General features: G+C 38.4%; 1 protein-coding gene across 1 annotated transcript; it reads left to right on the top strand.

Moving 5' to 3' along the window:
* Positions 1–187: 187 nt before the first annotated feature.
* On the top strand, positions 188–25,441 carry TfIIA-L (transcription factor IIA L). The gene is made up of 7 exons (XM_076190741.1): positions 188–339; positions 4,345–4,528; positions 4,621–4,820; positions 5,409–5,723; positions 6,322–6,465; positions 21,460–21,549; positions 21,872–25,441. The coding sequence occupies exons 1-7, from the start codon at positions 316–318 to the stop codon at positions 21,977–21,979; spliced, it is 1,065 nt and encodes a 354-aa protein (XP_076046856.1). The 5' UTR covers positions 188–315; the 3' UTR covers positions 21,980–25,441.
* The last annotated feature ends 322 nt before the right edge of the window (positions 25,442–25,763 follow it).

The raw sequence follows: 25,763 nt of genomic DNA, 5'->3' as shown, positions 1-25,763 counted from the left end.
AACATGGGAATGTTTGAAATAGTACAAACTACATGTGACCGTAATGCCTGCAGTGCATTAAAGATATTGTTAATTGTATTAGTTTGCTTTTTGTATATATTTGTAATAATTTAACTGATTAGTATCCAGTGCACATTTATAAACATATGCAATAGAAACAGGCAATTCATCTTTTGTACGTAAACTTGTCATACTTTCGCCATTAGATATGCTGTGTAGCGCACGGAGACGGGCGCAGTATATAAGAACGACTCTCGGCAAAGAATTGGCTTCGAAGGAAGCTGTCATTATATACAGGGAACGGGTTGGGTCGTCATGGCTCTAAGTGCGACATGTGTGGTAAGTGAAGCGACATACGGAAGCTATGTAATAAAAACTATTTTGAAATGTTACGTATGATTAAACTTACAACCTAATACCAGGGACTCGTTCACAGATCACTGATTGAACAAAATATGTTGAACATTTATGAACATGATGGTGAAAGAATTGTTTTAACTAGTTTTGCTCGTGTAGATGATTCTGTAATCAGTTCGTGGAAATTTTGCAAAAGAAATTTGGGTGATATTGGGATGAGATATAGGGTATGGGATGCGACCTTAGTGAAATGACAATGAACAGTTATTGGTTACTTTTGCAGAAAATTGTATGCATAGTTGAAGGCGATTTTCAAGAAAAGGTGCAAATGGTCATTAGGTATGCAGTGATATAATCTAAGGAAAATTTGAGGCTGAAAGTGAGTCGAGGTAATTATGCGAGGCACCGTATTGGAAGATATTTTTCTAGGTCGTACCGGGGCATAAACTAATAAACTTTATTAGTTTATTATCGATGACTTTATTGTAAAGGCATCGATGTTGGCATAAATTGGCACACTTTTAACAGTGCAAGGCTCTGGTGAAACGTTTGGAAATTTTACTAGTGCAATTGTTAACATTGATAAAAGTGTAGCATGTCGAGCATTGCTGACGTTTTCACGATTTTCATAGAATGTTAGGTAAGAAAACTGCTACCACAATTTAGTATTTACATAGAATGAGGAGTAACCTGCAGGGCAAATTTAATTGGGATAGGATTTCTTTTAAGAAATTGGCAGTGTGAATTTTCATAAAATGCCAAAAGATGATTTGGCTTTCAGGTCTAATGGGAATAGGGTGAATAATATAATGTATGTAGATTTTTAAAAATAGATTATTTTTTCATGAAGTTTATAATCATTGTGTAAGTGCTACAAACAATAATGGATTCAAATGTATGACAGATGATAAACCATTGGTTTCCAAAGTGGGTTGTAGTATTTCCTTGGTGGCAAGGAAAGATAGTGGGGGTGAGGAGACAAAATTGGCCATGGGGGGACAACAGTATGGCATTAACTTTTAAGAGCAATTTATTTTTTTTTTTCTGTTTACAAAATCTGAATATTAGAATATATATAAGCATTAATGTTAAGGAACGCATGCAGCCTGAAGAGGGTAAAACTGAAATACGTGTTAAAAATGAATGCATAGCTTTGCTATGTAGTCTGAAGTCTGATTAAAAATAAAGGTGTGTTCACATGTGTGTATGAGGGGGAGGGGGGTAGGGGTTGTTAGGAATCCACCAGGAAGCCAAGGGAGGTGCTAGCCTGGAAAAGTTTGGGGACTACTGATACAAACCATTTGATATTAAAGCTGAAGTGGAAGCACCCAAAAGGTGCCGTAACAGAGGTTGAATAGGTTGTGCATGCCAGAACTTCCACAGGTCTTCTGCAAGAGAGACAAGGATACCTATGCTTGACCCATACTGCATGGATCCAAAGAAAAGAGGACAAATAGATTGATAAAGCTTGTACTTAATCCAAGACCTTTGGAATGTAAATAGTTGTATTCTGGGAAATGATGCAATATCGTGTAAGCATACCTGACAATGAAGGTGACAAGGTGGCTCAAACAACAGCACCTGCCCTTTTCAATGCTTCCACTTCACTTCCAGTAACAGAATATTACACAGTCTTTCAATCGGGAATCCTAAATGTGTGACAAATATGCTGGCAAGAACCAACAAATCAAACTGATCAAGATGCAGAACACCTCAGCCTATGCTGCCTCACACTAGTAATCTCAAGACAACAAAACTAAATTTCCCTGAGTGACCTGTGGGTCTTCCTGTTGCCAATTACCTTGGAAATGTGGATCTCCTCCAAGAGAGACCTTGGGCAGTGGATTGATTGATTGATCAACCTTTCCCAAATCCACACTGCTCAAACCTAATTTCTCCCTCTGTTCCCCTCCTAATCCTCTGAATAAACACTTGTATGCTTCTCCAGCTACTAATCCCTCTTAAGGTAATACATTCATATTTGTTCCTTTTTATTTTGTATAGTAGAACTATACATGCAGTTTAGTCCTCTGGCACATTCCCCTCCCTGAACCACACATTAAACAACCTCACTAGTCAGTCTGTTATAACTGTTCCTCTGTTTGTCAGACACTTCACCTGATGCTCATTTATCCTAGGTGCCTTACCAGCTTTCATTACAGTCAGTGCTCTGTATATTTAATCTTTCCCATAGCCCTATAATTTTCTTTTCCTATTACAGTCATTTTCCCAGCACCATTGACTGCCACAGTCCCTAAGTGGCCCATACACGATCAATTATATTGTGCAATTTCATTGTCAATACACTGAATTGACAATTAAATTGACCATGTATGGGTGATATATCGCCCATACATTGTCAATTTAATTGTCAATTCAGAGTATTGACAATGAAATTGCGCAATATAATTGATCGTGCATGGGCCGCTTAGGGACACTGGGATTAGTAGTGATGTTAGTAAGTTTGTGGACAATGCTAAAATATAAAATAGGATGCCAAATCAGGTCAGGAGAAGACACCAATATACTCCAGAAAGATCTTAATTTGTTCACATGGTCTTTGAAATGGCAGATGGACTTCAATATCTCAAAGTGCGGTGTGTTAAAACATAGGCTTATACAACCCAGAAAACAGGTATACCTTAGATAACACCATTTTAGAGAAAACTGAGTATGAGATTTGGGAGTTTTAGTGAATCTTGGCCTTAAATCCAGGAAACAGTGGATTAGCCCAAGGAATAGAGCTAACAGAGCATTAGGTTTCATTGCTAGTACCATTATGAATAAAAGTGCAAAGGTAGTTATCAAACTGTCTGGCATTAGTTAGACCTGTCCTTGACTGTGCAGTACAGTTTTGGTCTCTGTCCTATAGAAAGGGTATCAGTTCACTAGAATCAGGGTGGAGGAGAATGACCAAAATGATATATGGGCTCAGAAATTTACTTTACAAGGACAGGCTTAGGCATCTTAATTTACATTCTCTGGAGGGACACAGACTGCAGGGTGATCCAATAGAGGTGTTCAAATGGGTCAAGGGCTTTAATAAAGGGGATGCAGACAAAATCATATTAAGACAGCAAGGCAGGACTTGCAGTAATGGATTTGAATTGGATAAATTTAGATTTAAGAAGGAAATAGGCAAGAACTGGTTTGCCAATACAGTGGTCAACGAATGGAATAGGTTTAATAAACACATAGTGAGTGCTGAAACTATTGGTTGTTTTAAAAAAAGGATAGAAAACTTTATGAATGGTAATGATAGATGGTAATGGATATGGAACTGCCTAATGTACACCTTATGGTCTCTTGCAGTCTCTTTCATTCTTATGTTTTACCCTCCTCCATATTCAACAAATCCCTGAGATACTCTATCCATCATCCCCTTACTACCTTTACTTATACTAACATCTATCTATCTGCACCCTTTATCTTTTTCTGTATACCAGACTCTCCCCTCTCACATGTTTCTCTTCCTTCAATTATTTATATTTATTAATTTTTTCCAATCTACATCAAACATTGCACATAACAACCATCCATCCCAGGTGACATTCCAGCTTTCATTGCTATCAATACCATTTACATCCTATGCTATAGCCTTATTATTATCCTCTTCCATCACAGTATTTTCCCTGGTATCTCCCACTGCCACAACCAAAGCCCTCTGTATATTACTCATTGAAACACTCTTCCATTTACTATATTCACTTCCATTAACATCTGTCCCTCTGCTCCTCTCATCCCAACTCGCCTCCCCACATTCTTTTCATTTCCCTCCAGAATATCAGTCTACAAAATATTCAGTCAGGGACCTACCCCATCCCCCATTCTTTCTTCTCTTGGGGGTAAAATAAGGATGGACAGGGTGGTTGTAGGAAGTGAAGATTATATGTGGACTTGACTAGTCCATTTTTGTTGTCAACCTTTGAAGGAAACTTCATGATGAGAGAAAATGCTATGCATTTATTCAATGATTATTCTTGACAGAGTGGCATATACCAGGGTGTAATAGAAGACGTGATAGCAGGAGTACGAGAAGTGTTTTTAGATGAAGGTGTTGATGAACAAGTGTTGACAGACCTTAAGCAGACATGGGAGTCCAAACTTCAAGCAACCAAGGTTACAGATCATAAAGAACCTCAGACCAGCAGTTCATCACAACCACAGCAAAGTAAGAATTAATTTTTTCAGATTTATTGATGAATTTTAATTTTTTCACATTTTATTCGTGGGTGGTGAGCTAAATATATTTTTGTTGGACAGGCAGTGGAACACAGAGTAGTACGACAACAACATACAGTTTAGTTCCGGTGCAGATAACTGTTCCTGCACAGCAAGCAGGTGGAGTTCCCAAAACCATTACAGTTCATGTCCCAGGAACAGCCTTAGCCAATGGTGTGGCTGGACAGCAGTTACAGACTATCCTTGGCTCTCCTGCAGCAGCACAGACATTTTCATTGGAGGTAAGACTGGACAAGAATAAACTTTGGTTTAGGACTTTTGGTGAACTTTCCCATGAATTGATCTTTAGGGATAAGTTGTATTTGTCTAATCAATCCATAAAGAGGGATTGCCAGCCTTTGGACTGTTGTCTTATGTTGGATTAGTGTGGGATTGTTTCTTTGTCAGCTGAAAGTAGGAGGAAGGGGCAGTCGTTGGTTGTTAGCTGTGCATGTGTGAAAGGTTGGGAGAAATACAAAGTTCATTGAGAGGAATCATGGGTGTAGTCCAGAGACCAAATATTAGTCCTGCAGAGCTGTACTTCCAGATGGAAGTGAAGGGGTTCATGGGTTTTTTAAATGGGCAGCAGGGAGATTGTTTTAATGGCCATCCATCTTGATGTGGAAGCACTCTCTCTGCATTGCCTTTGACCCAAGTATTGTGGCAGGAGAATAGATTGACTTCATCAATATGGTGCTGAGATGGAAGTGAGACTGAATGGGTTTTAATGTGCATGTGGTGGGGGTGTGCTTTGACTTGGCCACCACAGTGTATGAAGGAAAGATTCTTTTAGTATGTGTATTCTTGTCTTATAAAGTATGTATTTACAGATTCCAAAAGCAGCTGAGGTGATTCAGAGGCAACTGAATGCAGCACTACAAAATCAAGGCATTGAATTGCCTCCTCAGCTGCTGCAGTACTCCAGTAATTCATCACAAGTGGATGGACCATGTGATTCTCCTATTGGCTCTGATCATATGTGTCCACCCCCTCCCTCCAAGTCAGATGGCCTCTCCACACTTCATAACCTTCTATCTTGTAGTGGAGCCAAACCAAAGGATTACAAACACTTGAGAGAACCAGAAGTGATGGTAGACAAGCAGATACTGGATAGAATTATGATTAATAGGCTTAGGGAAACACAGGTACAAAACTGATTTTTTTAGCATATAATTAGAATGATGAACTTTAGCTATCTATTTATTCCATCTATATACCAAGAGTTTTTCCCTTATAAGGGAGGTAGCTAAGTCAGAGGCATGTATCTATTACCACCCATTTCACTCCCCTCCACCACGCTTTCCTCCCTCTCCCATCCTATTTTATATACCTTGATGAATGTTATATCCAGTCTTTGTAATCTCTTCATGGTAACACATCAATGTTACAATAGGGAATATGTCCTACAGTGTCCACCATTTCTGTCCTTCCTGTGCTTGTGTTTTTCATGGCTCTATCCTTTATATTATTTTCTCCAGCTCTTTTTCTCTGTATACATACTTGTTTGCTATTTCCTTTTCCACCTTTTCACCTTTATTACTCATGTAGGTGCTGAGATGGGTTGGGTATTAAATGGGTATTTTAACATGCATGTATACATTATGTATATTCTTATAGAGAACCAGAAACAAAAATTGAATGGATCAATTGATTCTATATATCACCTACATATACATTTGTAATTTTGTGTTATGTATTTAGTGATTTGCAACATTCATAACAATGTCCTGATTTATCTTTTAGGTTGATGGTTCCTTTGGTTTAGGAGATAGTTCTGATGAAATCTCTGATGACGATGACGATGATGATGATGACAAGGATGAAGATGAAGATAAGAAAGGCTTAGATGATGATGAAGAAGAGGAAGAAGGAGAAGGAGCAGAAGAGGTATTTTGTGTTTTAATTCAAATGTAAAACCTATGACTAGTACATGTATGTGGTGGTTCTGAAAGATGGACAGCTAAGCTGCCCATTTTCAAAACCTGCCAAACTCCTCGCCTTCATCACAAGGTGCAGCTCTGATGGACTGACACTCAATCTCCTGACTGTCCCCAAGACCTCTCTGTGAACTTGAACTGGATTTTTTACACTTTTTCACACATGGAGAGCTGACAGCTGGCAATTGCTTCCCTTCTCCCACCAATTTTAGCCACTAACATAGGAATAGTCCTAACTTAATACAACATTGACAACAGTCAGATGTTTCTTCTTGGAGAGGTCTGTGGGAGGGGCCAAAGTACCATTGCTAACCGCTGTGGTTTGGTGTGTCAGTATTTTAGTGCTGTTATAGTGCAGCCAGTGATTAATCTTGGTGCATTATTTTATGTTTGAAAGGTACTTTTGTTTGTTTCTGTAATTGTTGCAAGCATAGTTAAGTGTTCTTATGAGTGGTTTATATAGTGGTAGTTTTTCTTTCAACTGTCTGAATCTGTCTGCTGTTCATTTACCTTCATTGTGAGAGATCTCTTATATGGAATGAAGGTCATGTGTGTATTACATGCAGTCAATCTGTGGATCTTAGTGACACCCTGTATGCACCAGTCTTGCATTCTACCTGTGTTCAGGAACAAGTCTCTATTGAGTTTTTTATTATTATTATTATTTTTTTTCGACTCTCTTAGTTTCTGTTGTTCTTAACCTGTTAAATGCGATATACCCTTCAGAAGGTTAGGTGGGTAGCTGTGTGATGGTGGTGGTATTCTTCTTCCACACAACAGGAGGAAAGGACAAGAACAGGTGGAATCTCACAAATGCTCTATCTATCTATGGACAAAGGTCATTTAAGGGAGGCAGCCATCCAAGGCACTCTCGCACTCTCATCTGTCACCTGTTTCTCTTTCATCTTTGCACCTCGTGGACGAAGGATCATTCCTGTCTCGTGCCCACAGCCTACGTCAAATGCAACACAGCAAAACACTGTACAACTAAAGCAATCACCCCACAGTTTCCCAGGGACTGTGGGTCTTCTGCAAGAGACCAGGGGCAATGGGTTAATCCATTGATTATGCCCTTTCCTTTCCCAGCTGACCAGTATTATTTCTGTCCACCATATTCGGGCTGATGGGAAAAAAAAAACTCCCTTTCAATTTAGTTCCACTCAATGCTAACTTTCCCATATCTCTTCTTATAGACATACTACCAATCTCTTCCCTTTCAGTTTCATCTGTACCATATCCATGCACATTTAATGGTCCACATACTAGGGTTTTGGTAGTTCTTCCATACCTTTGTATGCCTTGAAAGCTTGGTCTCCAAGGAAAACCCATCATTTCCAGTTCTTTTGCCTTTAAATGTCATAGATCACTATTCTGGCTATCTTGTGATTCTTCTAGCAAGCCAAAAACCAGGCCATTTGGCCTAGCATTCTACTTAAGCTAGAGGAAGCCTCTAACAAGTCAGAAACAGCTTTTGTACTTAGTGCTGTGGGTTGCATAATCAGCTGCAGCTAGTGCTGGGGGAATCACAACAAAGGTGAAGACAGTAAGATAGTGTATAGCTGTAATAAAACTCTGGTGACCTGTTTTCCTTTGTTCCATCTCTTCTAGGTACAAGTTTATTTATCATAGTATATGTATAGAAATGGACTAGAGAAATTGATAGTAATATGAATTTATACAAATATACAAGTTGCCTTTGATGATAGGTAAGATTCCTTTTGTGATTATTATGCATTTCTATACAAAAATAGAATATACATGATAATTGTTGGAAAGGAATATTATATCCATAAAATGTATTTACGTAGAGATGTATCACTAAAGTATAGGGGTTACTTAAATAAAATCTGCTGATTTAAGGTTAAGTCACAACAGATCTCTTCCCTCCCCAAGTGATGGAGTAGAAGGAAAAATATCTTCTTTGTACTAGGTTGTATAGTAGCATGCATATCCTTAGGGAGTGCTGAAACACAAGTGCAGGATGGTGTATTTTCAGAGAGGAGATATGCAGACATGACGCGGTCTATGGAGATGACGTCGGAGGTGCCACGGCGGTTGATGGTTACATTCTTGCGTGTCCTCTTGGTGACTTGGTATGGGCCATCATAAGGCTGTTGAAGAGGCTTCTTCACTCCATCCACTCGCACGAAGACATGTACAGCTGTTGAGGTCTTGGCTCACAAATATTTTTGAGGGTGAGGTATGTGGTGGCACTGACTGGAGCTTCTGTATCATGTCCTTAAGGTTGTAAGCATAGTCTTGGATGCTGCAGGACTGTGATACAGGGGTGGGCACTAGGAACTCTCCTGGTAGCTGAAGTGGGGTGCTGTAAAGGAGTTCTGCAGAGGAATGGCCAAGATCTTCCTTTACTGACATTCATATGCCAAGGAGGACTATGGGCAGAGTTGTAGTCCAGTCACTGCAATCATGTGCTGTGGTTGTGAGTGATCCCTTAAGGTGACTGTGGAAGCATTATGCAAGCCCATTGGATTGTGGTTGATAGCTTGCCATTCTGGAGTGCCTAATGCATAGTAAGGACACATTTTTGCTCCTCAGAATGGGTTTGAATTGACTTCCATGGTGGGATGTTAGGGAGTGATGTGCTGAATCTTGACACCTAGGCATTGGTAAAGGCTTTGGTCATAGGGTCTATGCTTGCATCAGCAAGCTGGACAGCTTGAGGCCAATATGTCATAAAATCAATGCAGGTGAAGATGTACTTGACATCATTGAAGAAAGGGAATGGTCTGATGATGTTGATGTAAAAGTGCTTGAATCTGGAAGAGGGCAATTGGAAGGTTGCTGGGGGTGAACTGGTGTGACATCTTTGAAGATTGACATTTGACACAGGTGCAGGCTTAGTGTTGAATGTCCTCATTCATTCCAGTCCAGATAAAGTGTGACAACATCCTGCGTTAAGAAGCTCATATTCTTGGGTGAGAGAGGTTGTGTAGCTGGTGGAATAGAGGGTACTGGTGGTTCTTGGGCAGGAAGGGCTGGATGGTGCCAGTGGATGTAACAGTGTAGAGGTGAACGTTAGTTCCAGAGAATGCATCTTTCTTCATCTGCAACGTGGGATTGTTCTTTAAGTGCTGCAGCTCTGCATCATTAGTTTGATCTGCAGCAATGGCAGCATAGTTGATGAGGGAGGAGGAAGCTGCAGCAATGTTACATGACAGTGTATCAGTAGGGGGATTGTCTTCATCTTGGAAGAAGCCAATGTTGGTCATGAACTGAGAGATAAAGTCAATGTGTCACAGCCATCTAGGAGTGTAGGTTGTCTTGTAGTGGACAAAGATGGTTGTGGTTTGTGGTCCATGTGTATTTGAAATCCTTGTCCTTCAATTAAGTACTGAACCACTTGACTGCCTTGTAGATAGCGAGAAGTTTTTTGTCGGAGGCACTCGGCATTATTGAGAATCTTTGAAGAGAAAGTAGGGGGCTTCTAGGCACAGTCAGTGTATTTACCTAGTTGTATTATACAGGAAGGGAGCTATGCTCGTGGTGACCCGTTTTTGTATCTCTCAGCATCAAGTTTTTTCTTAAAATCTTGAATAGTTTTTACACACACTGTTTCTCTGTCTAATTTGTTCCAAGTATATATCACTGTGTGGGAAGCTATTTTTTTTTTCTTTTCTTTTCTCAGATCTCTTCTGTAATGATCTTTTTTTAGTTTCTTTTCGTGTCCTCTTGTTTTTCCATTGTCCCATTTCAATAAGTCATTCTTATCTAAGATTTCCATTCACTTCATAATTCTATAGATAGTAAGTCTCCTCTTTCTTTTCTTTGTTCCAGAGTTGGTCATTCTAATTTGGACAGTCTTTGTTCATATGTCATTTTGGAAAGAGTTGGTGCCAGTTTTGTTGTTGCTCTTTGTATTTTTTCTAACTTTATATTCTTATTGGTACTGGGTGTCCGTAGTGTTGCTGCGTACTCAAGTTTTGGTCTTATTAGTATAGTTAAAAATTTTTTTTTTATAATTTCCTCGTCCAGGTAGGTAAATGCCACTTTTATTGAACTCAATAAATTATAGGTTTCTCCGACTATTTTATCAATATGCTTATCTGGTGTCACGTCTTTGCTGATCATCACTCCAAGGTCTTTTTCCGAGTTTACTTTTTTGACCTCTTCTTCACCAATTTTATAATCTCTCTATATTCTGTTTTTACTTTTTCCAAATTCCATAATACTACATTTCTTGATATTGAATTTCACTTCCCACTTTTGAGTCCATTTCCAAATCTTGTCCAAGTCTTGTTGTAATGAGTTGCAATCCTCCTGTTTTTACTTTCTTTAGTATTTTTGTATTGTCTGCAAAGAAATTCATATAACACTCTACTCCCTTGTCCATGTCATTTATGTATATAGCAAACATGATCGGGGCCAGTACTGATCCCTGCGGGGCACCACTTATCATTTCTTCTCCATTTGAGAATTTGTCTCTAATTACTACTCTCATTTTTCTCCCAGTCAGGAAGTCTTTCATCCATTCCAATAATTTTCCTCTGATGCCACTTATTGATTCTATCTTCCTTATTAGTTTATTGTGTGGTACCTTATCAAATGCCTTTTGTAGGTCCAGAAAGGCACAGTCTGCCCAACCATCTCTCTTGTATTATGTCTATTAATCTTGAGTAGAAGCAGATCAAGTTTGTTGTACATGATCTTCCTTGTCTGAATCCAAATTGATTTGGATTCAGTATAGTTTTTTCTTCCAAATGTTTAACCCATCTATTTTTGACGACCTTTTCGCAAATTTTTGCTACTGTGCTTGTCAGGGAGACCGGTCTGTAATTTGATGGGTCTTCCTTGTTTCCTCCCTTATAAATTGGTACAATGTTTGCCTTCTTCCAGTCCTGTGGCACTTTTCCTTCTTTAAGTGAGAATTTAATTATATTGTATATTTTGTCTGTTAATTCTTCCATGCATTCTTTCAGTATCCAATTTGCAATTCCGTCTGGACCATGTGATTTTCTGACGTCAAGGGTTTTGATTTGATAGGAGAAATGTTAATGAGGAATTGAATGTCAATGAAGGACCAAGTAATAATATAGAGCAAGGTATAAATAAAAAACAAAATGATGATATAAGACATGATATTGAAACTCAAAATGTGTCAAAAAGAAATAATCACGAGTTTCTTAAAACCATGTACTTTAATGCTTGTAGTATTAGGAACAAATTTCAAGAAATACAGGCGTATGTCAAAAGCGAAAATCTCGATATGATAGGAATAACTGAGACATGGTTAAATGGTACAGAGTTCGAAGCTGAATTTAATATTGTGGGATTTAAACACTTTCATCAGGATAGAAACCACAAGAAAGGTGGGGGTGTTCTATTGTACGTTAAAAACAATGTTCATGCTTGTGTTTTAGAGAAAGTGAAACAGGATGCATATGATAGTTTGTGGGTTGAGTTAACCCAAACAAATGGATAAAAAATGAATATAGGTGTAATAGATAGGCCAAAGACATTATCATTAGCAGACGACAAACTGTTATTTCAAGAACTGTCTAGTTTCTGCAACCGGGATTTATTGATTATGGGTGATTTCAATTTTACTGACATTGATTGGATGACCCTTGAACATGGCCATATAGGTAGTCGCTTGATTGAATTTCTTGGTGACAATTACTTAATTCAGCATGTAAAAGAGCCCGCAAGATATGGAAACTTACTCGATCTTTTGATCACTAGCCGCGAAAGCATGATAACTGATGTAGAAGTCGGTGAATCTGTTGCAAATAGCGATCACAACTTAGTTAGATTCAAACTCCTAAACAATTTTAGAATAGATACTTCTGTTTCTAAAATACCCGATTTCAGTAAAGCTCAGTTCATAGGACTACGTCAGGAGCTTCAGCTTACAGATTGGGAGGCAAAATTAAACAAAAGACCTGTAGATCAGATGTGGGAAATATTTCAAAATATGCTCACTAAGATGATTCAAACTTACATTCCTTTTAAGGACAGACGTCCTCCAAATCAGGCTCGCCCAAAGTGGCTCGACAAGGAAACTGAAAAAGGTATTGCTAAAAAGAGACAGGCTTATAAGAAATATAAGTGCTCGGGTGCATCTAATGACTATGAAAGTTATGTATCAATACAGAGAGATTTAAAAAAGACAATAAGAAAAAGAAAACGACAATACGAAATGAACATTGCTGATAAATCCAAAGAGAATCCCAAAGAATTCTATAGTTACATTAGAGATAAAAAGGTTGTTAGGAATCACATTGGTCCACTATTATCTGCTGATGGTCAACTTGAATATTCAAATGAAGGAATGTGTATCTCAAAGTTAATAAAACACCAGGGCCTGACGGTTGGCATCCAAGAATCTTAAAGGAAATGAAAAATGAGATTGTTGTTCCATTAGAAATTATTTTCAAGAAATCCATCATATCCGGAGATGTTCCAAGAGAATGGAAGCTAGCTAACGTTACTCCCATATTCAAAAAAGGTGACAAAAAGAAACCAAATAACTATAGGCCTATAAGTTTGACTTCAATTGTAGGAAAAATAATGGAAACTATCATCAGAGATGCTATCGAACATCATTTAGAAAGTAACTGTTTGATAAATGATAGCCAGCATGGTTTCAGATGGAAACGTTCTTGCGTGACTAACTTACTCGAATTCTACAACACAGTTATCTCGAATTATGACAAAAGAAACAATATAGATTTAATATATCTAGACTTTGCAAAAGCTTTTGATACCGTCCCACACGAAAGACTACTTACTAAATTAGCTTTGCATGGAATAAGTGGTAGCCTATTAGGTTGGACTAGTAATTGGTTAAATGGTCGAAAACAGAGAGTTGTTTTAAATGGAAAAACTTCTGGATGGAAAAGTGTTGCAAGTGGAATTCCTCAGGGTTCCGTTCTTGGGGCACTTCTATTCATAGTATATATAAATGATATAGACCATGGACTAAAATCTACTGTTTCCAAATTTGCTGATGATACAAAACTGTGCGGAGTGGCAAATGATCACTCAAACCAATTAGATATTCAAGAAGATTTAGATAAATTACAGCAATGGTCTGAAAAGTGGCTAATGAAATTTAACACAAGTAAATGCAAGGTAATGCACATAGGTAAAAATAACAGTAAGTACGATTACAAGGTATTTGGAAATTCGTTAACAAAAGTGGATAGTGAAAAAGATCTCGGCGTAATTATCAGTAACGACCTCAAATCATCCAAGCAGTGTATTTCAGCCTCTGAGAAAGCAAATAAGATTCTGGGACTGATTGCGCGATCTTTTGATTTCAAAAGTCCATCACTCATTAACAAGCTATATAAATCGTTAGTTTGTCCACACTTGGAATATGCTGTTTCCGTATGGTCACCGAATCTCATTAAAGACATTGACAGACTGGAAAAAGTACAACGGTGAGCCACAAAACTGATTCCAAATATCAAAAATAAATCATACAAAAATCGACTAAAACACATGAATCTGTTTTCCCTAAAAAAGTGTAGACTCAGAGGTGATTTTAAAGGGAATTGACAACATCAAAAGTGACAAAATTTTCACATTGAATGAGAATCAGACAAGAAATAATGGTCTCAAACTGTCCGGAAATAGATTCAATTTGGAAGTAGGTAGAAACAACTTTGCTAACCGTGTAGTTAATGAATGGAATAAACTTCCTGCACAGGTAGTGCAATGTAGTTCAGTTCGAAGCTTTAAGAATCATTTAGATAAATACCTAAGTAAGATGCTGTAATGATTATAATTTATCTTATATTGTTTGTTTTTGTTTTGTTATCATTTGTCTTTGATTTTCATTTATTATTAGTTATATGTCAATTTATTATTATTTACTATTTACCTGTTTGTTTATTATTTAACTATACCTATGCATTTATTTATGTATTTTATTTGTTATTTACATTATAGTTTTTATTTATCATTTTATTATTGATATGATTTTTTGTTTCGCATCCGACCTAGATATGGATCAAAAGGTCTCCTGTCGGCATGCTCCGCCTTTGTAATCCTTTGATTTGGTCGCTGATTTCCTTTTGTGTTACAATTATTTCTTTCATTGAGGGGGATCTCCCTCTCCCTATTTCCTCACAGTTAGGTGAGTTTTCTATTGTGAATACTGATTTGAAATGGTTGTTCATAATTTCAGCCATTTTCATGTTTACCTTGGCGCAGCTTTTCTATTTCTTGTTTGTTCTTCAGTTTGCCATTTACATACCTGTAAAATAGTTTGGGCTCTTCCCTGCATTTTTATATATATATATATATATATTATATATATATATTTTTCATAGTTTCTCTTTTCATCTCTGCATATTTTTACATACTCAATTCTCAGTTTGATGTACATTTGCCATTTGTTTGTTTTCTTGTCTCTTTCCCATTTCTTCCAAGCTTTGTCTCTTTTATCCAGAGCTGCATTGATACCTGTGTCTAAGGCATATATTGAGGTGGAAGTAATGGTATCAGGGATAGGGAATTGAAAGGATGGATACATGTTTGAGTGCTTCCATGGCTGCAACGAGTTCCAGTCAAGTGTTATAGAACATAACCTTTTGCAAGGCTTGATCATGGAGTAGAGTGGCTGGAGGAAAGTGCAGTGTGGGTTGAAACTGTTGCAGTAAGTCAACATTCCTAAGAGTTATTTGAGCTGGCACTGGGTCAATGACTTCGGGAACTCCTGGGTGGCATCAGATTGAGATGAAGCAGGAGTGATGTCTGAAAAGGTGACAGTATGACCAGGGAAGTAGATCAAAGGGACACCAAACTCTGACTTGTCAACATTAACATGTATGCCATAGTCTTGTAGTTGAGTGAAAACTTGGTGGTGCTTGTAGGCTTCATGACTGATGTAGGTGGTGCTTGTAGGCTTCATGACTGATGTAGTTGAAGCAGAAAGGTAGGTTTTGAAGGACTTTATCCATGAACCTCTGGAAGGTTTGGGCAGAGTTCTTGAGACTGAATGGCATCTGGATATATTCAGCAGACCAAACTGTGTGATGATGAGTATCTTCGAGATGTCTGATGGGTTTACTGGGATGTGATGGAAGGTCTTGATGAGGTTAATCCTAGAGAAAATGGTAGATCCTGCAAGTTATAATGAGAATTCCTTTATGTTGGGCACAGACTATTTGTTGATGATGGTCTGCAAATTTAATGCATGGTAGTCACAGTGGTCTGATGTCATTGTTCTTCCTGTAGAAGATGTGTAGGGCAGATGACCAGTTGTTTGAGCAAGGCCAGATGATTCCTTGACACGTGAGAGATTCAAATATGGCTTTAGCTTGTTTGAAGCATTCAGGAGTTAAATGATGAGCCTTGGTATGGGTTGGAGGTCCAGTAGTCTTGATCTGGTACTGTACAGGCTTGCTGCTGGACTACAGCTGTGTCAGTATCATGAAGGACTTGAGAAGGGAAGCAAGCTTATTGTCTGCACTGGTGGTGGAGAGTTAGCTGCTTTCACTAGGTGTTGGTCTGGCATTGGATGAAACTGATGTAATGGGGTCAAGGAGGTTGTGATTTTTTATGTTAATCAGAAGATTGATGTGGGTAGAAAGAATTGGCTCTATGAATTGGTTGTGAAACTGGTACAACATAGAATGTTCATTAAAGTGCTTACCTCTTGGATATTGGTATGTTGGTTTCATTAGCTCCATAGAGGTAAAAGGTTGGCGGCAGTGACTGCTGGCTTCCTGTGACATTGATTTCCACTCCATTGTCAATTAGAAAGAGGATGAAAAATGTGGAACAATTTTGATGTGTCAGCAAACACTGTGATGCTGTTATCATCTGTTGGTCTCACTTAACGGGTGGGATTGGAAATTACATGACTGTGTGTACTTCTTGGTTTTACATTGAAATTAGTTGTAGTAGTAGTAAATACCAGGTGTGTGTCTTGGCATTCTCTTGATCTGGAACAGACACTGGTGATACAGAACATCAGCAGTGGGAACTGTTGAGCTCTTTATGGAGAGCACTGACTTGAAAGATGAGTCAAGAGATGTGTTGAGCCAATTTTTAGTTTGCAGAGTTCTTGTTGACATTTGATCAGTAGGATGTTCAGTTGGGGCAGAAGCCATGAAGTCATCTGTGAACTTAATTTGTCCAGCAAAACCTTGCTCTTGACACTGAAGAGGTTGCACTGGATGGTAGGCAGTAGGTGTTGATAGAAGAAATGACTGAGCAAAGCTTGTTTGAATGATGTGTGCTTTTCTCCAAGCAATCTCTTCATGGGATGCAATGAGTCAGACAGCTTTTTGTTGCCAAGCTCTTTTATTGGCAGCAATTCCTGGAGACAAGCTATCTGAAGACTCAAAGCAGGTGAGAATAGCTGACTTCACGACCTTGTATGGAGTGCCAGATGAGGGGCCCTTGGAGATGGTGTCAGAGACCTGGAGAAGGACATCTTGTGGTAGGCAGCTGCTGCCATTGCTGAAGTTGCTGGCATTGGTGAAATTCATTAGGCTGGTGGTGATGTTATTTCCCTTGAAGTTACACTTGATAGTAAACCACAATGATGGGTTGTGGGTGGAGAAGGAGGGTGTGTGAAAGGCAATCACAGCCTGTATGTCTCTCATAATGGTGTGGTCAATGTGTAGATGATTGTGTTTGCAGGTTATGGGGTTAGCTAAGGATGAGTAGGAGTCACTGGTTGGTCATCAATTTGTTGTGATTCTCCTAAAAATGTGAAAACCAGGCCATGAGACATGGTACAGTGAGTTGCTTAGTTATCATTCTGTTGAAGCTAGAGGAAACCACTAACAAGCTAGAAACTGATTTTTTGGGCTCAGCATTGTGGGTCACATAACCAGCTGTATGTAGTACTTTGGGAATTGCAAGGATGAAGACAGTAAGGTACTGCATAGGAATAGTAAAACTCCTACATCTGTTTTCTTTTCTCCCCTTGTCTTTGGTTGAAGTCTATTGATTGTAGTATACATACAAAACTGACTAGAGAAATTGCTAGTAATGTAAAAGTATTTACCTAATTGTAATATACAGGAAAGGAGCTACACCCCATTTAACATACCTAGTCTCAAATTCATGTACAATTCCAACTTAGTCTATATCCTTGATTTCCAATTATTGTATTTATATTTGCAATCTTCTCCATTTCAGCATAAGGGGACAGAGAGGGGGGGGGGCACTGATTTAATGAAGTGGCCTTGCTGTGGATGTGTTGTGTCTTGCGACACTACTTCTGACACAAGGAAGTGGGTGAGATGCAGGGATGACCTGTCATCCAGGAGGAGCCAAGATAAGAGGGAGGGAGGGGGGTGGATGGGGTTGGAGTGTGTGGGGATGGAATGGGTGGGAGTGGTATTAATGCCTTTGTTTTTTGGCTACCTTCTTTGTAAGGGGGAAAGGGACTTTGGTATATGTATGTATGTATGAATAAGATGAAACCCTTTGGTAATAGGTAAGATTGCTTATGTGATTGTTATGGATTTCTTTACAAAAATAGAATATACACAATTATTGTTGAAAAGTAATATTATTTGCAAAACTTATATTTACAGAGATGTATTGCATAAAGGAGTATTGCAAAGAGTGAACATGAGGGGTTGACCTAGGATGAGATGGATATATGGGGTAAGGGGAATGTCTGTTGAGGAAGGACAGGAGAGGACAGAAGATAGGGGTGAATGGAGAATGGTTGTGTATGGTTGATGCAGCCCAAAGGGATTTCTCCCCGTCTTCTCAGTTTCTACATGAGGGGACGGGGGGGTTGCCAATTTAATGAAGTGGCCTTGCTGTGGATGTGCTGTGTCTTCCGACACTGTTTCTGACCCAGGGCGGTGGGCGAGGTGCAGGGATGACACATTATCCAGGAGGTGCCAAGATAAGAGGGAAGGAAGAGGGTGGAGGGGAGTGGAATATGTTGGGGATGGAATGGGTGGGAGTGGTTTTATGCCTTTGTTTTTTTGGCTACCTCCTTCAGAAGGGGGAAAAAGCCTTTGGTATGTATTTATCTAGTTGTATTATACAGGAAGAAAGCTATGCTTGTAGTGACCTGTCTTTGTATCTTTCAGCCTCTAGTTTTCTTAAATTCTTATATAGTTTTTGCACACACTGTTGCCTCATCCAGTTTGTTCCAGGCATCTACCACTCTGTGTGGGAAACTGTTCTTTTTCAGATCTCTTCTATAACTATCCTTTTTGAGTTTCTTTTCATGTCCTCTTGTTTTTCTATTATTCCACTTTAATAAATCTTCTCTGTCGAGGACTTCCATCCCTTTCATAATTCTGTAAATGGCCAGTAGATCTCTTTCTCTTCTCTGTTCCAGGGTTGGTAGTTCCAATTTGGCCAATCTTTGTTCGTATGTCATTTTAAAGAGTGTTGGTGCCATCTTTGTCGTTGCTCTTTGGATTATTTCTAATTTCTTTATATTCTTTTTAGTACTGGGTGTCCATAGTGTTGCAGCATACTCCAATCTTGGTCTTATCAGTGTGATTAATATTTTCTTTACCATTTCCTCATCCAAGTAGTCAAAGGCCACTTTTATTGATCTTAGTTAATTGATAGTTTCTCCGACTATTTTGTTGATATGCTTGTCTGGTGACATGTCTTTGCTGATAATTACTCCTAGGTCCCTTTCTGAGCTAATTTTTTTTTACTTCCTTTGTACAATTTTATATTGCCCTAATGTTCTATTTTTACTTTTCCAAATTTCATCATACTACATTTCTTGATGTTGAAGTTCACTTCCCACTTTTGACTCCATGCCCAGACTTTATCCAGGTGTTTCTGTAGTGATTCACAGTTTTCCTCCATACTTACTTTCTTTAGTAGTTTTTCATCATCTGCAAAGAAGTTCATATAATATTCCACACCTTCATCCATGTCATTTATATATATGGCAAACATTATTAGAGCCAGTAGAGAACCTTGTGGGACTCCACTTATCATTTCTTCCTAGGTCGCGTTTTTGTGTCTAAGTACCACCCTCATTTTCTCCCGTTCAAGAAATATTCCATCCATTTCAACAAGTTTCTTTGTACACCACCTATTATTTTGATTTTTCTTAGATTTTTTGTGTGGTACTTTATCATATGGTTTTTGTAAATCTAGGAAAGCACAATCAACCCATCCGTCCCTTTCTTGCATTATTTCTATTAGCCTTGAGTAAAAGCAAATCAAGTTACTGGTACATGATCTTCCATGTCTAAAGCCAAATTGTTTTGGATTCAGTATATAATTTTCTTCCAGATGTTTTAATCCATCTACTATTGATAACTTTTTCATATATTTTTGCTATTGTGCTAGTAAGGGAGACAGGTCTATAGTGTGTTGGATTTTCCTTTTCACCTCCCTTTATATATTGGTGCAATATTTGCATTTTTCCAATCTTAAGGTACTTTTCCTTCTTTGAGTGAGTAATCAATTATCTTATACATTTTGTCCATTAAATTATCTATACATACATATACCAAGGCTTTTTCCCCCTTCCAAGGGAGGTAGCCAAAAAGGGAAAGGCATAAAAACACTCCCACCCATTTCATCCCTAAATACACTCCACACCCCTCCCACCCTACCTCTCATCTGAGCACCTCCTGGATGACGGGTCATCCCTGCACCCTGCCCACCGCCCTGGGTCAGAAGCAGTGTCGCAAGACACAGTACATCCACAGCAAGGCCGCTTCATTTAATCGGCGACCCCCCCCTCTCCGTCCCCCTTTGCATATAAGGCGAGGACGGGGAGAAATCCCTTTGGGCTGCGTCAAAATTTACTCACACATACTACCCCACCCCCCACCCCCCTGCCCATTCCTCCTCATGCAGTCACAACATCATCCATATACAACCATTCTCCACTCACCTCTGTCTTCCGTCCTCTCCCTTCCTTCCTCAACAGACATTCCCCTCTTCCCCAAAGCCCCCTTCACCCCATCCATCCACCTCATCCTAGGACGTCCCCTCATGTTCACTCCCTCCACATCTGCCTTCCATACCTCTTTTACTAGTCTTTCTTCACTCATTCTTTCCATGTGTCTATACATTCTTTTAATATCCACTCAATAAACACAGCTCTCAACCCCAAATATAAACACAAGCTAGGTGTTTCCTTTGAATTTATTGAAAAGCGCTGCACTTCGGAGCTCGTTTCTAGCCGTCCATTCCCGCTTGTGGTTCATGCTCGTGTGTGTATTTATCTAGTTGTATTTTACAGGAAGGGGAGCTATGCTCATGGTGTCCCGCCTTTGTGTCTCACAGCATATAATTTGCTCTTAAACTCATGAATGGTTTTTGCACACACTATTGTTTTGTCTAGTTTGTTCCAAGTGTCCACTACTCTGTGTGGAAAATTGTTCTTCAGATCTGTTCTATAACTATCTTTTTTGAGTTTCTTTCCATGTCCTCTTGTGTTTCTCTTGTCCCAATTTAACAAGTCCTCTCTATCGAGTATTTCTGTCCCCTTCATGATTCTATAGATGGTTAGTAGGTCTCCTTTCTCTCTTCTTTGCTTCAAAGTCTGTAACTCCAATTTAGCCAGTTTCTCTTCATATGACAAGTTTGAAAGTGCTGGAGCCATTTTTGTGGTTGCTCTCTGGATTCTTTAAACTTTCTTTGTATTTACCTAGTTGTTTGTGCTATGCCTTTTTCTTTTTGGCTACCCCCCCCCGTGTAAGGGGGGAAAAGCCTTTGGTATATGTATGTATGTATTTTGTGGGAGAAGAGCTATGCTCATAGTGACCCGCAGTTGTATCTTTCCGCATCCAGTTGTATTGTATAAAGTGTAGGGGTAATTTTAATCAAACATGCTGCATAAGGTTAAGCCACAACAATCCACTTACATTAGTATGTGGCACTTAGGAAGTCATGTTATTTTTCTATGCTGGAAAAGCAATAATATGAATAGTTTGACACTGTCATGATTTCTCACTCTCTTATAGATATCATTGACCTGCTGGATTCATTGATTGTACTGTTACCTTTTCAGGAACCCTTAAATTCAGAAGATGATGTTAGTGATGAAGAAGAAGGAGATATGTTTGAAACAGACAATGTTGTAGTGTGTCAGTATGAAAAGGTGAGTTCAAAGGATGTGATTTAGAATTAAGTTTCCTCTTGATCAAATTTGTGTCCTCGCAGTTTTTTAAGTGTTTCACCTCTGTTGTGTGTTAGTTTATATTTTTTCTCCTTTCTTAGTGTTTTTGTTTAATTTAAATTCAGCATTTTATTTGTCTTTATTGAAAGGACCTTTGTGATGAGAGTGAAAGTCGTGTGTCAAGTGTGAGGCAGTGTATCATAACGGTGCATTCTACAGTAATCTGTGAAACAATGAATAAAGTTATGGTAGATATCAGTGGAAGGTTAGGCATAGAAACAGTATATCTCTTCTCTCTTTCCAGGTTACTCGTGTTCGTGCAAAGTGGAAATTTTCTCTCAAAGATGGAATCATGAACTTGAAGGGCAAGGACTATGTTTTCCACAAAGCAACTGGAGAGGGAGAATGGTAAAAGAAGATTAGTGATATTCATAATTGTCTAAACTGTTCCTTAGAAAATGTTTGGAGAAAAGTTGTTTCTTCAAATATGACGGGATCATGATGTAATTGGAGTACTATATTGCCAATGTTATCAGCAACTGGACTTTCTTTGTTAATTTCATACATGGAATGCTCGCTGGCCAACCGGGTTAGGGTGTTGCCACTTGTGACTGAGGTCAAGGTGATGGCGATTCGAACCCTGCCACCAGCAAATTGAACCAAGAGCATGGTTGATTAAATTCCATGCTACAAAGTCCTCTGTAAGGGGCACTGTCCTAGCCTCCTGATGGGGGGTGGGAGGGTTCTTTATGTTAAGCCAAATCAATTTCCTACAAATGTAAGTCCACAGAAATGTTCCATGAAGTAGTTAGTTTGACTGTTCTATTTGTTTTATACATGTATATATATATATATATATATATATGTGTGTGTGTGTGTGGTGTGTATGTATGTACATATGTATATGTACGGAGTACATACAGGTATTCGTCTTTTTAAGCAATATATGCATTCTTTATGCAGTTGCACAATCAGAAAATCACACAAATAGAAAATGGATTGGATTTCCCCTGAGTTACACCTACCATGGGTATGTGAAGGGGAAGAAACACCACCTATTATGTCACAAAAATTAATTTATTTTGCAAATAAACACTGCACTATGAATGAACATACCTTTTATATAATAGTAAAAGTAAAAGTGGTTAGTATACCAGGTGGTGTCCAATGGGTCATTGGCACATGATTTGAAAATGAAGTTGGTCCAAAATGCGTGAAAGTGGTTTGAAATAAATTTCTGGTATTACATGGTGCACTCAAGAAAAAATGCATTATTAGAACATGCATAAATAGATAAATACCTGTATATGCAATGGAACCTCGGATAATGAACTTAATCCATTCTGTGACTTCGTAAAATGAAATGTACAGTAGCCAAAATACTTATGGCAAATGTGCCAAAGCACTATTGAGCCAATGGGATTGTCTGTACAGGCGTATGATAATGTTTGTACCCTTCGTATATAGACAGTTAAAGAATGATACAGTATCATTCTTTAACTGTCTATATACGAAGGTGTTCTTCCCCATTATAAAGGCCAAGTCAAAGGCATGCACCCACTCCCACCCATTTCACTCCCATCCACCACCTTAGTTCCCTTCTCGTAGTAGCTCCTTGTTGAAGGGTCATCCCTGTTCCTGCCCACTGCCCCTGTTGGAAGCATTACAGAGACAAAAATTGTTCACAAAACTTGTTTGTTAAATGAGGAGATAAAACAAAAAAAAAGACAAGGTGTTTGAAGAACATTAAATGATGCATTTTTCTCTTGAGAAGGATTGATGTATAGAATATGAAATAGTATTGAATAGCATGTGTGAAATTAAAATAAATTTTAACCAAAGGGAGCACAGGTGGGACCCTATGAGCTTAGATTTCATCCTGTTTACTACAACACATATATCAGACTACAAAAAGTCCTGAAAAAAAAACAGCTTTCCACACAGAGTGGTGGATGTCTGGAACAAATTAGACGAAACAGTAGTGTGTGCAAAAACCATACATGATCTTAAGAGCAAACTAGATACTGCGAGATACATAGATGGGACACCACGAGTATAGCTCCCCTTCCTGTAAGATACAGCTAGGTAAATACACATGTATGTAAATAGTATTTGTATGCATACATGTACACAGTACATATATTCAGCTGCAATATTTGAAATCTATAAATTTCACCACAAACATTTATGTACATATATATATATATATATATATATTTGATGTACTCTATTGGTATATTTAAATTATTTTGCAAAATTGTACACATATATTTATGCATATTGACAACTCATGCATGTACACACACAGATGCTGTAATGATTATAATTTATTTTATATTATTTGTTTTTGTTTTTTTATCATTTGTCAGTTTGATTCTCATTTATTATTAGTTATATGTCAATTTATTATTATTTACTATTTACCTGTTTGTTTATTATTTAACTATACCTATGCATTTATTAATTTATTGTTACAGTGAGACCTCTCATTAATGGACGTTAATTAGCTGTGTTTTTGGTGTTTTCGCTGTGTTTTTGGTGCTGTTGTTTAGTGCGTGCAATCACTATGCCACCCAAAAACCACTCCAAAACACCAAAAACACAGCGAAAACAACGCAAACACAGCTAATTAATGTCCGTTATTGAGAGGTCTCACTGTATTATGATTTTTTTTGCATCCGACCTAGATATGGACCAAAAGGTCTCCTGTTGGCATGCTCTGCCTTTGTAATGAGCATTTAAAGGAAACATTAACTGAAAGAGCCAAAGGCCAAATATATGCTGGGTCATACAACTATGTGGTCTCTTCAGTGAAAAGGCAGGTCATTCCAAGGCAAGCATTCTTAAAAGAAAGAAGTGAAGTGGTAGGCTTGATTACATTGTAGAAATGCACAAAGGGGGAGTTTTTCATGAAAATAATTGATCCAGTGACATTCACAACCAGACAACTTGAAGTGAAATTTAAAGGGGATGAATTTACTTTCCAAAATGAGGTGATTGTGAAGTAGAATGCAGCCTCATCACAATTGGTTATTCCCAGATCACAAGTACCCTGTAGTTTGAGAAATTGTGAGGAAGTTGACCAAGTATGGGGCAGTTAGAGTATCTGCCTCCAGGGTTGAATAAATAAGTGAAGGTGCACACGGACTTGGAAATACTTGATTTTCCATCATTAGAGAAAAGAAGAGAAGATTGACATATTTGCTGTGTTAGTCAATGAATAATGTGGACAAAATTGACAAGATCTCCCTGTGGCAGGAGAACAATGAGGTCATATGCACCTATGTAGGTGCATAAATTTGTGTAATATCTCGGAGGAGGATACAGTCGAATCAGAAAATGTAAATTTAAAACCAAGTTTGACCATTGAAGATATAAATAGGACCTCATAAGTGTATCTCTTCCTATGTGTCACAATTAGGCAGATACACACTAAGCATTGTGAATTATATGCTTACAAAGTGTAAATGATGTAATGAATTGTCTCAAATTTCACAAAGTGGAAAACCCACAGCACTGTGGTGAATGGCAACAGTCCAAGGGCCCTCCCAAAGATCTCTCCAGGAAGAAACGGTGGACAGTTGCATTGATGCAAGACTTTTTTATGTCACCAGCTGAAAGTGGTAAGGGGAGGGGACCAGTTGGTAGTTGTTGCCTCTTCATTTGTCAAAGCATAAGAAATACAGTTAAAATTGACAGAGATTGTGGTCCTAGTCCAGAGACTGAGTGTCAGCCTGCTATATCCTATGATACAGGTGAGGGGGTTGACAGGTTTTGAAAATGGGATGCTTCAATGGCCATTTTGTAGGACTATCATATATAGGTAGTTGTCACTGATCCCTAGTATAAAGTGTAAAAAAAAAAAGAGGGGGGGGCAGAAACATACAAATAATAAGCATTGCATAGGAAGCATGTATTTACCTAGTTGTATTATACAGGAAGAGGAACTATGCTCGTAGTGACCTGTCTTTGTATCTCTCAGCATCTAGTTTGTTCTTACATTCTTGGTGTTTGCACATATGGATAGGCAGGTGTGAAGGTACGGGGCAGAAACATGGAACATAAGAGAAGAAGAGAGAAGGAGTTTGAATGTGTTTGAGATGAGGCGTCTGAGAAGTATGATGGGGGTTACTAGGCTAGATAGAGTGAGAAATGAGGAGGTGAGGAGGAGAACAGGGGTGGAAAGGGAGTTGGGA

Source organism: Oratosquilla oratoria, chromosome 9, assembly GCF_046742065.1.
Source record: "Oratosquilla oratoria isolate Oo_2021 chromosome 9, ASM4674206v1, whole genome shotgun sequence".
Classification (NCBI taxonomy): Eukaryota; Metazoa; Arthropoda; class Malacostraca; order Stomatopoda; family Squillidae; genus Oratosquilla; species Oratosquilla oratoria.
Note: the sequence above shows the minus strand (reverse complement) of the source record. Positions and strands in the feature narration are given on the sequence as shown.

Excerpts from the sequence above, each read along its gene's own strand:
- TfIIA-L (XM_076190741.1), top strand. The coding sequence starts at position 316 with ATGGCTCTAAGTGCGACATGTGTG. Across the intron at positions 340-4,344 it reads CTCTAAGTGCGACATGTGTG|AGTGGCATATACCAGGGTGT; the intron begins GTAAGTGAAGCG and ends TATTCTTGACAG. Across the intron at positions 6,466-21,459 it reads AAGGAGAAGGAGCAGAAGAG|GAACCCTTAAATTCAGAAGA; the intron begins GTATTTTGTGTT and ends TTACCTTTTCAG.